At 35.1% G+C, this 15,148-nt stretch overlaps 1 protein-coding gene across 3 annotated transcripts in view; it reads right to left on the minus strand.

Moving 5' to 3' along the window:
- PDS5B (PDS5 cohesin associated factor B) overlaps nucleotides 1-15,148 on the minus strand; it is a 128,987-nt gene that overhangs the window by 60,751 nt on the left and 53,088 nt on the right. For all 3 annotated transcript variants that reach the window (XM_068422769.1, XM_068422779.1, XM_068422760.1), the window contains exons 9-14: nucleotides 10,130-10,245; nucleotides 8,287-8,381; nucleotides 5,910-6,055; nucleotides 4,843-4,994; nucleotides 2,984-3,097; nucleotides 1,375-1,456 (exon numbers count right to left, since the gene is read on the minus strand). In XM_068422769.1, coding sequence (XP_068278870.1) covers nucleotides 1,375-1,456; nucleotides 2,984-3,097; nucleotides 4,843-4,994; nucleotides 5,910-6,055; nucleotides 8,287-8,381; nucleotides 10,130-10,245 — 705 coding nt within the window. The remainder of the gene's footprint in view (nucleotides 1-1,374; nucleotides 1,457-2,983; nucleotides 3,098-4,842; nucleotides 4,995-5,909; nucleotides 6,056-8,286; nucleotides 8,382-10,129; nucleotides 10,246-15,148) is intronic.

The raw sequence follows: 15,148 nt of genomic DNA on the forward strand, positions 1-15,148 counted from the left end.
ATGCTGGCATTTATCAAAACGTACATGTTTAATTCCATATCATATTTGATATTTTACAGTTGAGAAAGAACTTTCATTACATCTCCCTGAAAACAAAAGGAAATGTTTCAGTTTCAACTGAAATGCAGAAAATATCAAGAAACTAACTCAGGTTTTAAATGCATAAGTGTATTTACACCAAAGAATATAAAACCATACATGAAAAACATTTCAATATCATCAGCAAAATACAATGAAGTATTGTTATACTAGCAATTACTGCACTTAGAATTTAACACAACATTATAGCATGTTTTAAATGCACTAACTCAAAATTATTAATTTTAGTGCAATCAGGACTGAAACAGTAAGGGATGCATTTTGATTTGATAAGTCTTTCTCTGTCTGCAAGACAGTAGCATTCCTTAGCAGATACATTAGGTAATCCAACCAGAGAGTTACCCACTCTTCCCGATTCAGGTAATTCCAGCAAATGGATAATTCAGTCATAAAAATTCATTAAATTTACTGTGGTATATGAGTATATACACATACAGAAAATAAAAATGACACACACATACATATGAATGTGAGCATGGCAACACTTTCTACGGTTGGACTTGATGATCTTAAAGGTCTTTTCCAACTAAAACGGTTCTATGATTCTATATATTATTTCTGCTAAAAAAGCATCAGATTAAACTTTTGGCATTAAAGTCAAGTTCTAATCACATTCCAAATTATATTCAGAATTTTATCTTATGATTTCTTCCCACCCAAATATGAGTATGCACATACATATAACTAAAACAAATCTAAATTTTACTTTATGAGAATATCCTAACTGCTCAATAAATGTTTATTTTTTTCCTTCTGAGTAAATTTGTAAACAAAGAATTCAAACGTAGTCTGATATCACCACTGCAACATTTAAGAAGTTTCCAAGAGGGAAGAGAAACAACTAACCTGTTGAGATAAAAACATTCCAGTTTCTTGAATGTTACTAATCATACATAAGAAGTTAGCATGTAGAAGTACTTTTTCTTTATTACTTGATTTGGCAGTCAAAAATAATACGCTGGTTCTTCCCCTCTTTCAGAGCCAGAACAATCCTGGCAAGATGTAACTCAAACACTGGGAGTAGATATTTAAGTATCAAACCACTGGTAAAATCTTTTTTAAATTCCTATGACATCCCTTCCTCTTCAATTTTACTAATAAAATGTATACACATTTCCTACTGCAAGTGTAGTCTAATGGAATATCAGTTAATTTTTACAATATTTTCTGTCTGTCATTAAAAATAAGCTGGAGATAGTAAAACAAATGGAATTAAAAATAGCGTATTAAGTAAAACTGCATATTCACTGTAGGATAAATATAAATTGAACTCACTTTGGGTTGTTTTATTAGGTCAACTAAATCCTTGACTTGATGTCGTAGCAGATTTTGACATTTCCACATTTCATTCAATGCTCTAAAAAATAAAAAAAATTAAAAGAGTTGTCAAAATTGTATATTCAATAAAAAACACAAATGTCCAACAAAAGCCTTTAAATTCTTTTCAACTTCAGACTCAAATGTGCTTATCAGCTGAACTTCCATTTCTGTGCAAGCAAAGACTAAATGTTTCTTAATGGCATGGTATGGAAAATTTAATTGGTTGTATTAGAGTAGAACAAAGTGAGATTTTGAAACAAGTTTTATTTCAGATGCTTAACTACACCGGCTTTGAAAGAAGTAGGAAGTAACTGATGTCTGGCCCAGAAAGAACTCATTTGTACAAGCCTGAAATCACTCTTCTAAAAACATTCCAAGAAGCAGGGTAAAGCAGATGTTTAAGATTATCATCAAAATAATGTTTTTCTTGCACACAGAAACCAGCTACTGGATTAATAAATTGTGAAAAGTGGAGATGATTACACTTGTAAGAGATGCATTAGAGATATTTGACAAAATTGAAAATTAGAACATTTTCCAGGAAAAATAAGCTATATAAATAAATAACAAGCCATAGTTTAATTTTAAAAACTTCCAGAATCCACAAGTAAGTCAGTTCTATATAACTAATTGAACATACTATGTCTTTAAAATGAGCACTACTGCTGTGAAAATTGTAGAACACAGAAGTTACTTGTTGCCTGAAATAACAAGTACTGAAAATAATCCATTCTGCATTTTTGTTTAGCCTAGACTAAAAATTACTAGAATGGTAACTTTTTATTTTTAATATACTATTCTTAATTTTAGTTTGTTACAGTTGTAATATCTTTAGGAAGGTAATACAGGAAATGCGGGGGATTCAAACATCAGTTTCTGTAGTATTTGAAGGCTTTGGAGGTTTTTAAGCCATTCTTTCATATACAAAACTTTTTCTATAGTCTCTCTCATGAAAAGAAAAAAAAACTGTATTTGATTTTCAAGTGACTGACTAAATGAAAAACAAAGTAAAAATAACTAAATTCAATCAAACTGTGAACATTACAGCAGCAAAACTGTTATTAGTCAAATTCATGTGCTTGTACCCATTTTAAGCTGAAGAAGGCATGTAACGTAAGTAAAACGCATATTGAAGGAGGAAAGATAAACAAGTAATTCCTTCCCACTCAAGTCATCCTGGCTGCTAAAACGAGGAGTATATTATCTGAGAAGTTGTCAGATAAGATCTAGGACTAGTCAACACTACTATCTATGCTCTTTTCAGACATAAAAGGACTGACATGCACTCAAGCTTCTTTCCAGATCTTTGACACTACTTTTTTTAGCTGTTTATGGTTTAAAGGTACCACACCTTGTTAGAAAACACCCTGTTAGGTTTTTTTCCAAATCTCACTTGAAAAATAGATACTATTGCTAGGTTCTGCTTTCTGATAGTTCGCATACTACTTTGTCCACCAGCTTAGGCTACTCATAGCAATTTAGAACTAATTTATTAATTAGTTAACAAAAATTAATAATATTTGTATTAAAAACTATTTTGCAAGAAGTCAAAATTAGCACATACTTCACAGCATTTGAATCCAGTGTCGCATAAAGGTAATACAAACATTTCATTCGTTCATTTGTTTCCAAGTTGTGAGGGACCATATACTGAGCAAAGATGCGTTCAACAAGTAATCTGAAAGACAGGATTAAGAAACTTAAACTGTAAAGGAAGAAAGTGGCCTGGAATTGCTAAAACATTCATTCAAAAATTCTCAGACCTATCTAGAGATTCGTTGCTGCATATAAAGACAGGGTTATTCAAAAACCCAGAAGTCAAGTTACTTAAGTTCCAATAAATCAAACAAACTTCAAATAAACTAAACAAAAGCATAAACTAAATAAAAATGCATCACTACAGAAGACATAATGTTAATGTTAGCAGTAGGACATTTAAGAGATGACATTATCAAAATCAGATATATTAATCCAGACAGGAACCAAAGTATTTTAGAGAAGGATGTCTCTTAATTATCAGCCCAAAGATACGTTATCAGTGAATTTCATTACAGGTCAGTATTGGGGTAAATTTATTAATTGATTCAAATTAGTGGGCCTAAAATAAAAAAAGAAATATCATGTTGATTATATCACACTATCATAAAGCCCAGAAGGAGAATTCAGATACTAGTTAGAAGGAGCTGACTTCCCTCCACCCCTCCCTGGCCCATTTCCCAGTTTATCCCATTTCTTTTGCTTCTACAATAAAAACGCAGGTACATTCACAAGGTAATTATTAAAAGCTTCTGCTATAATACAGAAGTTCCTTATTTGGAAACAGGTTGATAGAAAGGTTTGGGTCTGCCAGGTGCCTAGGAAAGACTGAGAAGAAAAAACAAAAGGAAACCTATGCCCATGTTGCAATCTTAAATACCAAGAAGGCCCAATGTTTTCGCAAATTGAGGTCAATATTAACAGAACGGAGTAAACAGTTAAAAAAAAAGACACCAAAATATGTACGTTTGGGCTAGAAAATAGAAGAAAATCCTTATGTACAATTGGAGCAGGTGGTCAAAACCCAAACCCAGATAGTTTAAAAAGATCCTGAAGTTTAAGAAAAATGTGAGTGGGTAAGACTGGATCTGAAGATCCAGACAGTTCCATCCACTTCCATGGTACCATGAAATAATTGCTTATTTTGGAGATGACTTTTTGAGGCCACGAGTTTTTGAAAAGACTTGTACGGGTTTGCAATGCCATTTGCATTTGATCATGGTGTGAAGGCCAAAGGCTCATTTCCAAGGCCACCAAGACAGCCTTGATTAGTCAAGGCAGACTAGTTCCCAAACTAGTTCCCCACGTGCAACCATCTATTTTTCAATATGAACAACCATATACAAGGCTATAGCTGTTATGACAGAGGCGCTGCTTTCACCACAAATCCAGGACAAGGCTCTAATTCATGGCTATTATAGTACAGCAAAACTAACCTTCTGCAGAGATGCCTTAACCATTGTCACTACATGTACTAGACTTATCTTTAAAGCGTATAGGAACAACATACAAATTGAAAGCAAGATCATTAGATCTTTACTTACTGAATTTTAACATAAAAATTAGCAAGCTACTGAAATATAAACAAAACTCTCCTTTACTGAAGCAGTGGTGAATACAGGTAAAAATTTTGAAATATTCCAACCTATCTCACCCTTTAGAATCACTTTTTTTTTTCTTTTTTTTTTTCTTTCTTTTTTAAGGCCAAAAAAGTAGAAAAGAACAACACAGGACAACATTTGGCTGCAGCTGTATAAGATTACGCACCGGATTAAAACATACAGCATTACCAAGTCTCCTCCTTCTTGTTAGCACTTAAGCACAAAGGAAAAACAAATCTGCATAGTAAGTTACCACACTTATCCACAGCTTTCATGACTGACTTACCGGTCATCAATACTGTTTTGATAATATATATGTAGAAGTTTATCTTTGATCCATGATATCTGTTTTGCAGCTTCTTTTCCTGCTTCTGATTGTAATGAATATTTCTTGTATATCTGTGCAAGTCCCATCATAGCTTCCTTCCTCACTCTCCACTTGAGAAAAAGAAATAGTACCCAGTTTAGCAGTTCAAAACTCAAAACCGAAAAGACTGTAGAGTTTCCTGGTATTTCCTATTCTACGCCAAAATAATTTAATTTACAAAAAAGTTAAATTGAGTTCTAAGTGCAACACTTTCAATAGGACATATATTGCATCATATCTATTATGCTAAATCTTTCAACATCAGTAACTACTATGCAAGTATGCCCCTTGAATTTAGAATTGTGACAAATTTAAGCCAACACCCTTTCTCGCAGTCTATACTGAATATTTGCAATTGTATTACAGGCGCAACAGGGGAAAGCACGTCACCAAATTAAAAAGTCAGGTGACAATGTTAAAATTTTAAAAGTTTGCCATCAACAGCCTTGTTTATCATGCTTTAACATAATCAACAAACCTCAAATTTTACCAAATAACGAAACATAGCTAAACTAAATTTCAAGACTATTCAAATTTGAATGCTACTACACTGATTTGCAGTCTTCCAATGGTCTAATTAAAAGCAGGTAAACTGGTGGAACATTTTTCATCAGTAACCTACAATACATTTTGAAACCTGCTTGCAGAATTTCTTATGAAAAATGTTAGAATGTTTTACAAGGGTCTTAAAAATTTTACTAGAACTACACAACTGGAACAACATTGTTGTGCTTCAGCCTAGGGTTTTTTTTTTTGGTTCATACTATCTTAAATAAAAATATATCACAATAAAAAAATGTGTCATTCCAGTCAGGGGCAAAAGATGCTTCATTAAATAATCACTTCAAAATTTTTTGCATTATATTGGTTTTCATTTGTCTTTTTAAAATTAGTTCAGCAGTTTTTAGAAGCACTGCTTTTTAAAAAGCTGATTTACAGACTAGAAATATAACACAGAGCCATCATTAGTACTAATTATGTCTTACCCGCTTGTCCAGTGTTCGTTCTCTGACAAAATTAAGCAGGTGATCATTGACAAGCAAAAGGTCTTTTTTAGCAGCAGTAACTATGGATACTATAACATCATGCCTTATGGCCTCTTCAGGATCATGTGACCTGACTTTAAGATATTCTGGAAAAAAAACAGAATAAGTATTTCACTGTAAGTATACAACTTCAGCTTCTTTTCTTTCTCTAGACAGTACTCAACTGACAGAAGCAGAATACATTATTTTCTACCATTTGGAGAAGCAACAGTAACAAACCAATAGTATTCTCTAACTGGAATGTCAGTAAAACTATATTTGCTTAGAATATTTGTATTTCTGGCATTATGGAAATAAGAGTTATGGGGTTACATTTTTATTTTTATTATTTCTTATAATACTTAGGCTATGTCTACATTAGCAACTATTATAACTGAACAGAATTGGATCTGTAGAGTAGAACAGATAGTGCTGAGAACCTGATAACCACACTATATACATTTTAAAGTCTAACTTCAGGGTAGAGGCTACTCTCTTCCTGCAGACTCCATCTCCTTTGGCTGCTGGAGCACATTAGTTGCACTCCTGACCACAACTTCTGTATTATCCACAAAGAAACTAGTTCACTTGCTCAGGAACACTCCACAGTGAGAGCCATGTGAGCATTGTAAGCAAGGACAAATCAAGAGACATAGTTCAAAAGCACGCTCTTTGACCAAGCTACAATGCTTATTTAGACACATCCTAGTTTATTCATCTTAAAGCAATTTTTCTAGATTATTTTGGACCATTGCTACTTATTTGGTAGTATCAATAATTTTATACTATCAACATTTAAAGATTTCTGCTTGTAAGGGTCAAACATGCTAGCTGCCTATTGTCACTTTAGAAAGCTGACAAATGAAATGGCAGAGTTCATTTATCTTTTTAGCAGTACGTATTTTAGGTTGATTTAGAAGCACAAACAAGTAGGAAAATGCACACAAAAGTTATTAAGATCACTATACACAGCACACATCAGTGAAACACTGAGAACATTAAGAAACATTGAAAATGCAAAGTTTACTCTGAATGAAATAACCAGAAGTTACTGTTCTCTTATTACTGTTCAATGACCAGTGAAAATTTTCAAGTCTCATCTGAAATAGTGGCCATTAACATTTCTGGTAATCAGCACAAGTGTCAAAAGAGCACATAAAGAAATAAAGCTTTGCAATTATGGCGGTTATGAAATTTGAAATCCAAATGAGACTTTTTTTAAAAAACTGTTTTGTTCCACAGGAACACATAATGAACTAAAACAAACGAAGAACAATGCCATTGCACAAAACAATTCTGGTCTCAAACACCAGTGAGTCAGAGAAATTTTTCAACAAGTTGACTTTGATAAGCGCTGTGGGGAGAGAGAGGAGGCGCAAGCAAAATTACATTTCCCAGAGGATACCATTAGAGGGGGCACAAAGTCTTTCCGCAATGTAAAAAATAAAAAAAAAATAATCTTTGAAAAGACAATTGTGATAATCGGAGAGGAAACATCTTTACCGTTCCATCAAGGAAAGGTCCAGAAACCACTTTTATTTTTGAGGATGGCTTAACAATACCAATAATTACAGGGTGACTCTAGCCTGCCTGTATTTGTGTCTAACTTGACAAAACACTCAGCAAGCAGGAGAGCAATCCCACGCACTTAACAGCCCTTTAAATTCCCTCCTTAGAGCAAGTGGACAAAGATACTACCTTCAAAAAATTACAAGAAGTAGGATTTTATTGATAAGGGGGAGATAGTCTCCATATACACTTTGAGGGGAAAAAAACCAAGCCAACCCATTCTCTCTAATTACACTTTTTTCATTAAGACATCGTGAGCAACAAATACTAAATGCTTCTATCTATGTCAGCTGCCTTCTTCCTAGAGGTCTTGAGCTACAGGCTGTGTTTAATCTGAAAGAACAGGAATCAATGGCTGTGGTCACAGTTAGGAGGACTGGTTTTATGTTTTAGACAGTGGCTGCATAATATTTACACATTTCAGCTTTGTGGAACTGACATCTCCACTCTGCACCCTAATTAATAAATGCCATGACCATTAGGTTAGCCAGGTTGTCTTTGCCTGATCCCATGGTGCTTAATTTCAACAGCAGCTGGGAATGCAACTACTGTAAGAGAGGGAGAGTGATCTCTTTGGTTAAGGAATTCTTTATGTACAATCTCCTCAGCCTGAGAAGCAGCACTGAAGGCAGGGACTCTGTGACTTAGAAGTCCAACCTCAATTACGTCCTCCACAACATCTGACAATGTTACTTAGGATTACAACTAACCTTCATGGCTTTTCCAGGAGACTTTAAATTGTATTTTAATGTTATAACAAATCTGGTACCTGTTAAGTCTTTTGCTAGGTCGGGATGGTTCATAAGGCAGTGACTTGCAAATTTCACACATTCAAGACGAATAGGTACATGGATATCATTAAACCTATTTAGAAACAAGACAACGCATTACAACAACAACAAAAATAACATTTCTACCAAAGCAATTAGTTTATTTCTACACAATCTCAAATACCTCTGAAAATAGTTTTATGCTCCCCATGCAGTTACATGCATAAAACATCTCTGATTTCACAGTATTAAGTAGACTGTCTTTAGCTTAAGAAAAAATTCCTGTACTTATTTATTAATTCATGTTCTGAACATGAAGAGAAATATCCTCTCCTGGTACACCAGAAAAACTCCCAGGCAGACAACAACTATTTACTAGAAGGATGTCTGACATATTTTAACTACCTCTTCTATAATGCTCCACACAATTAACCACGAACCATGTATCAGCAACTAAAAGTTTTAAGACTGTGATATTTGTCCCCTCTTTAAACTGTATGATAGACAGCAAACAAATGGGCACCTAGCCTAGTACAAATTTCTTCTGAGATGGATCACTTCAACTTCCGTAAGTTTTCCTTTCAAAAGACCGAATTTGGTTTGATGCTTGAAAACTAGTATTTTCTCATGTTTAGTTTTGATATAAGTAATTTTATAATAAAACTCTTTATGTAATGACAGTTACAAACAACTCTTTTGAAAAATTAAATGCATTTTCAAGGTTTCCTCAAAATGCTTGGTTTTAAACAAATTAAAAATCAAATTTTAGAACATTATTGCTGTTGAAATGCTTATTTATCAAATAAAGAGGCTTTAAGGAATAACTGTTTTAGTGAAAACCAGGTATGTTTTCAAAATCAGGAGATTTTAAGAATGGTGCCTTTAATAACACAGCTATTATAACCTAGTTAAAATCCCTGGAAAAAGTAAACACATGTATGTGATTCATAATTAGTTGTAAATAGTAATTATGAACAACAGATTGCACGTATTCACAGTGCTTTGCATTATAACGCAATGAAGCATTTTCCTTTGGGCCCAATTAGATCCAGTATTTTTTGATGACATGCAATGTTTTAAATAGTTACATAATTTCAAGCAAAAGGCCTTCCCTCAGTTAAGTTTCCCATACTTTTAACAGTAGCATTTCTTTGAGGACTCTGGTTTTGATACAATTGAATGCTAATTTATAAACTACTGCATTTATAATAATTTATAGAATTTATCCTCATTATTCAAATCAAAAACATTTTCATCATAGCAGCCATACTTAAGTTCATAGTAGCCATACTTAAGTTCCTCCTGACTACAAGCTCCAGCTATATTTTCTATCTCAAACTGGCAGATTTTTCAAAAACAAAAGACTAACTGTGTTTGCAGCATTGTAAATACTACCCACCTCTTTTAAGGCACTCCTACCATTAAAAAAAAAAAATTGAAACCATTATACACTGTCCATAAAAGTCTCAAAACCCGTTCTAATACCATCAGATACTGCGAATGTCATTTGATGCTGTTTTAGAATTAATCCATCATTGAATAGTTTCACTTGTGAAGAAATTAAACTAAACTATTCCTTTTACTTGACAATGGCAATAAAGTTCATTACAAAAAATGAACTAAAAAGGGATGATTTGTAATTGTACACTCTGCAGAATCGCAGATGCAGAAGATGTACGTGAAAATAGTCTCTTTAGCATTATCTGTCAGATTGCGGATAAAGCAGCAGGAGGGAACTCATACCTAGCTGTCTCACTTTTAAAAGAAAAAAACAAACAAGGTTGAATTATACTTCATTTAATGTTTTTCCCCTCCTACGAAGGGAACAAAACCAGCATATACCTCCCCAGGTAGCACTGCCAAAGTGGTTTGTTTTGAGATGCCAACTCCGAATCCTTCGCCCCAAACATTTTTGCTAGAAGTTTTACAACCTGCAGGCGTTCTTCGTTGTCATTGCTCTGGAAAATGAACACATTTAAAAAAAAATAAAATAAAAAAACAAAACCCAAAAAACAGAGTTCTCTTTTGTACAGCTTTTACACCAATACACTTATACTCCTCCAGAAATATCATAATACAGATTAATAGACTTTTCTTGTATACAAATGTATATCTCAAGACAAAAAACCTTCACTATTACTGCGAGAAGATAAAATAATAAAGGCAGTGAAAACAAAAACCAATGTAGAGACAAAAACCAACGCAAACAAAGCCGGGTGAAAAATACACAGCTACGTATATCTTTTTAACACTCATTTACAGGTTCCTGATCCTGTTAGGAAATCCGATATGTGCCTGTACAAGCTTACACAAATTCAAGCACAACACAAAACTCATTCTACATTTGTCTGCACATAAAGATTTACAGTTCTCTAGAACAGTGTTTTTTTTTTATCTGAATGTTTGTAATCAAAAGTTTACAGAAAACAAGTTTTTAGAGAACATCAGAATAAGCACCCAAGATCTGAGATGCACAGGATCTGGTCCTATATTTAAAGCCTGTATTTAGAAATGCTCAGTTACAACAGATACTTTTCTTTTATATTTAAAATTAGCACTAACAGAGATAAAACAAGGCCTTCTCCAGAATACTTTCGTTATCATTGGTTTGCATGACACTTGTTTAATACAACACACAGCATTTGAAGTTTAACCCATACTTTGGAAAAGTGTGCTAACATTTGTATAACTAGCATGTACTTACTGTTCACTAATTTTTTTCTTTTGCTTAATAAAGAAAAAAAAGAAAACAACTGATTGCAATACTTCTTTTGAAAAGGGAATAGCTAAAATTAGTTGATATTAACTAGATATTATTCATCCCTTGTTATTTCAGTCTTTTTTCAGTAATAAAGACAAGGACTATTTAAAATACTGTTCTTTTCTACCATCTTTGACATTCTTATTGGTTCAACATCACCTTTTGAATGTGAACAAGAAATAAGAACACAATGTAGCTGTCAAGAGTTCTCTAATACTACACCACAGTCTTAAAAACCAACTATTTCTCCCGTCCGACTCAATGCCATAAATGGGCTGAAAAGTTTCCCAGTATGTCCTCTAATTCAGCTCCCTAAGAACAGTAAAAGCATTTGTAAAATCCTTAAAGTAACAGCGCAAGAGAAGTTACGGATGAAGAAATTTCCAACAGTGGTACATTACTACATTACAAAATACTAGCATTCTTCTGAATACATTTTAATATTAAGTATTAGCAGCATTAATAGTAAACCTATTAATATGTTTGTCTGCATTTGACTAATTTTTTTAAATTAAAATTCAGACTGACATTGCTGAAAGCCATCTACAACCTCCTCCTCTTAATCTGCACTAAATGGTATCTTTTTTTCTTGACGAGTTTCAGCTTGTAAGTGTCCATTACACTACAAATTCTTATTCTGTGCCCTCATGCTCAAGAATTGTAAAATTTTTTTGTAGCCCATATTAGTCCAATCTCCATTACTCACATCCCATCCACTGCTGCTTAAACCAACAAAATATTAAAAATATTAAACATCTCTGAGTTTCTCTAGATAACCAACACAGATCCAGAGCAAGACACCCCAGAGGGTGAGGAGTACACTAAACATTCAACTACTTAATTACACAGCCAGAAATATAGAAAAAAGAATAAGAGACACTAAAAAAAACCAACTAAAATATTCTTCATGAATGAGCTGCAGAAGAAGCTTTCAATGTATTAGCCACTAATCCAATTATAAGATAACCCACTCATTTTCTAGTCCTGTTCGTAGAAACAATGCGTATTTGTGACTATGGACCAAGAACACTTGGCACTTTCTAAATTTGTGCCCAGGTGTTGGTCTCCTTGAAACATTCTTATATAAGGTCCTAAAAGTAATAAAAATCAACCAATACTTCTTATTAAATGAATGCATCACTGCTACAGTCTCTCTCCTTTATTCCACTTTAATCTCTACTTCTTTTTCTGAGGGAAAAAAAATGAGTATCATAAATTCTGAAAAATCTTAATTCTTCTCCATTCTATGAGACTTTGTGTACTTGAAAACTTATGCCCTTCACCTCTTTTCTTAGGTATGATCCAGCACTCTTTATGCCACTCTTTATGCTCAATAGTGTTCCATTATGATTTGTAAATAAAAAATTGACATTGAACACCTATATTTTCAGTTCCCCATAAGTGCTCCCAACACACAGACAGCTGCTGCTCTGCCTAGACGCCACTAACAACAGCCGAAGTTGGTCAGATTGTTAACACCACCAAGATCAAAAGAACAGGCAGCACTGAGGATCGGGGGCCATTTGGGAGTAGGAGTGGACACATGACATGAAACTTGCCAAAAATTTTAACTATCACATCCAGGAAGAAAGGCAGCTCTACAACAACAAAGGTCAACATTTTATTGATTTTATTCATTACATCATATTGGTTTAGTAGGATGGCAAAATAAAGACCTAAAACCCGTTATAGTAAATTTCCTAAATACTCTATTAATGAACTTAAATGGTATTCACTTTCAGTGATACAAATTTTTAAAATTCAAATATCAAATTCAAATGAAGGAATATCAGTTTCCTTTACAAGTTGTTACACAACACCACATCCCTACCTCTGTTCTCTCATGCACCGATAATGCTTCTGTGCCTACGCTAGATCTCTGAACACACCACCTTATAACGCCAAGATCAGGCACAAATGACCCTCACAGAAGAGGTTATGCTAAATGAGTTTCAGTACACATTCTCCTGCTAATCCCCCAGACTTTCCAAAATTAGGTAAAAAAATAACTACCAGTAAGAAGCAACCACAATTTGACACAGCCCTCACAGAGTGTTAAACAACACTCCTTTTCTGCTACATAAGTACACAGGAGCTTTTTCTTTACAAAAATCTATAAAGGTGTGGTGGGTTGACCCTGGCCAAAAGCAAACACCCACCCAGCCCCTCTTGTCACTCCCCTCTCCTGTACAGACAGGGGAAGGGGAGAAAACAGAAGGAAGGTTAGAAGGCTCATGGATCAAGATAATGACAGTTTAATAGATAAAGAATAAGCCACGTGCACAAGTAAAGCAAAAAGAGGACTTCATTCACTATTGCCCATTGGCAGGCAGATGTCCCGCCAGTTCCTGTAAAGCAGGGTCTCAGCATGCATAGCACTTGCTCGGGAAGATAGATACCATGAGCACAAACATCCCCCTCTGCCCTCCTCCTTTCCCTGAGCTTTTATTGCTGACCACGTGTCACCTCTCAACCTCTTGCCCTGCCTCAGCCTACTTGTGGCGGGGGGAGAAAGCCTTTACCTGTGCAAGCCAAAACATTAGCGTGCCCTCAACGCTGTTTTACCCACAAATACACAGTACCACTCCATATAGGCTGCTACAAAAAAAATTAACTCCATCCCAGCCAGACTGAAAAGGATAAGTAGTTTGTCCACTTCTGTTTCGTACGTAACACAGCACTGCACACACCTGCCTGCATTTCAATTCTCTTCAAACATACTTAAAAGATTCTTGGGATACAGAGGACAGAAAAAGCAACTGAGGGAGTAAAGCACACAAAAGCTGCAGATTTCAGAGAACACCAGTTACTGCCGGCAACCATTCACTCTTCACTCAAGTCAACATGTACAATTCTCACAGCACTTAAAACTACCTGGCATCATGACCAAACTGTATGGTCACTGGTTGTACCAAAGTGGCAAGGTGCTTGAACACTAGGTGGCCACATTGTTTAGATCCAAAATAGTAAATATGCACAACAGTGTTACCAAGGCACCTAAGCTCTCTCACAAGTTCCATACTAACAGTTTCGTAATTCCTCCATACGTGGACAAAAATTTATTTGGTCACCAACAGGAAAGCCCTTGGATTTTTCCCACACTCAAAGAGACAGTCTAGAACTTCCATAAGACCTTGATCCCGTGAAGATAAATCAAGAGGCTTCCTGCCACGAAAAAGCACAAAAGAAGTTCAGGGAGATGGAGAGCAAGACATTTGGATCCTGTCAGGTAATGAGTCAGAGACACATAGACATTTGTTCACGTCCTCAAACTCCTATTAGCCACAGGGGCTGAGAACAAGGCAGCCCAATCACCTGGAAAGCGGTGTAGATTGCCCAGTGAAGCTCACCGGGTTGTTGGAGAAAACCGCCACCCCTTCATTTTCAAAACGTATCACAAAATGTTTAGAAGCAAAGAAATAGGATACTACAAGGAAATTCTGGTTCATGTACAGAATATACAACTAGTGGAAAAGTTGGTGATACCAGGAAGAATCAGTTTAGAGAAACAGGATCACTATCAGATAAATGCCCAGCACCCATACTGTGAGATCGAGTACCCTAAGTCAGGATGAAACACGTGACTAATCCCTGAAAGAACAAGAATACCAAGAGCTTTCAGCATCCTCCAAGAACAGGAGAAGATCCTCAAAATTGTAACAGTCAAGATTCTTCCACCTCCCCCCCACCCTCTTCACTCTTAACTAGAATTTATGGAAGGGAGCACATCAGCCCTTGCAACCATGAAGCAGGAGTACATCAAACAGACTTCACAGATTTCAGTCTGTCCTCAGACAGAACTTGGTAGTTCTCATAAACCCACGCAGAATACAGATTCCCCATAAGCCAGGTACATTCATGGGAGAAGCCTGGATGACCTCCCACTAAGCAAAATTCCAATTCTTTGTAGATGATTAGTTGGAGCTGTCGGTAGTTGAAGACATTGAGCATATGAACTGCCAACAGGATACTGCTGAAACCAACAGCTTCCAACAAAGCATGACTGAGAACTAGTTTCTGGAACACTGTGTGAATTTCAAATAATTGCTAAGTTGCCCATCACCACAGCTATGCAATCCTTAAAAAAGACAGCAAAAAGC

This window comes from Nyctibius grandis, chromosome 2 (genome assembly GCF_013368605.1).
Source record: "Nyctibius grandis isolate bNycGra1 chromosome 2, bNycGra1.pri, whole genome shotgun sequence".
In the NCBI taxonomy this organism is placed as follows: Eukaryota; Metazoa; Chordata; class Aves; order Nyctibiiformes; family Nyctibiidae; genus Nyctibius; species Nyctibius grandis.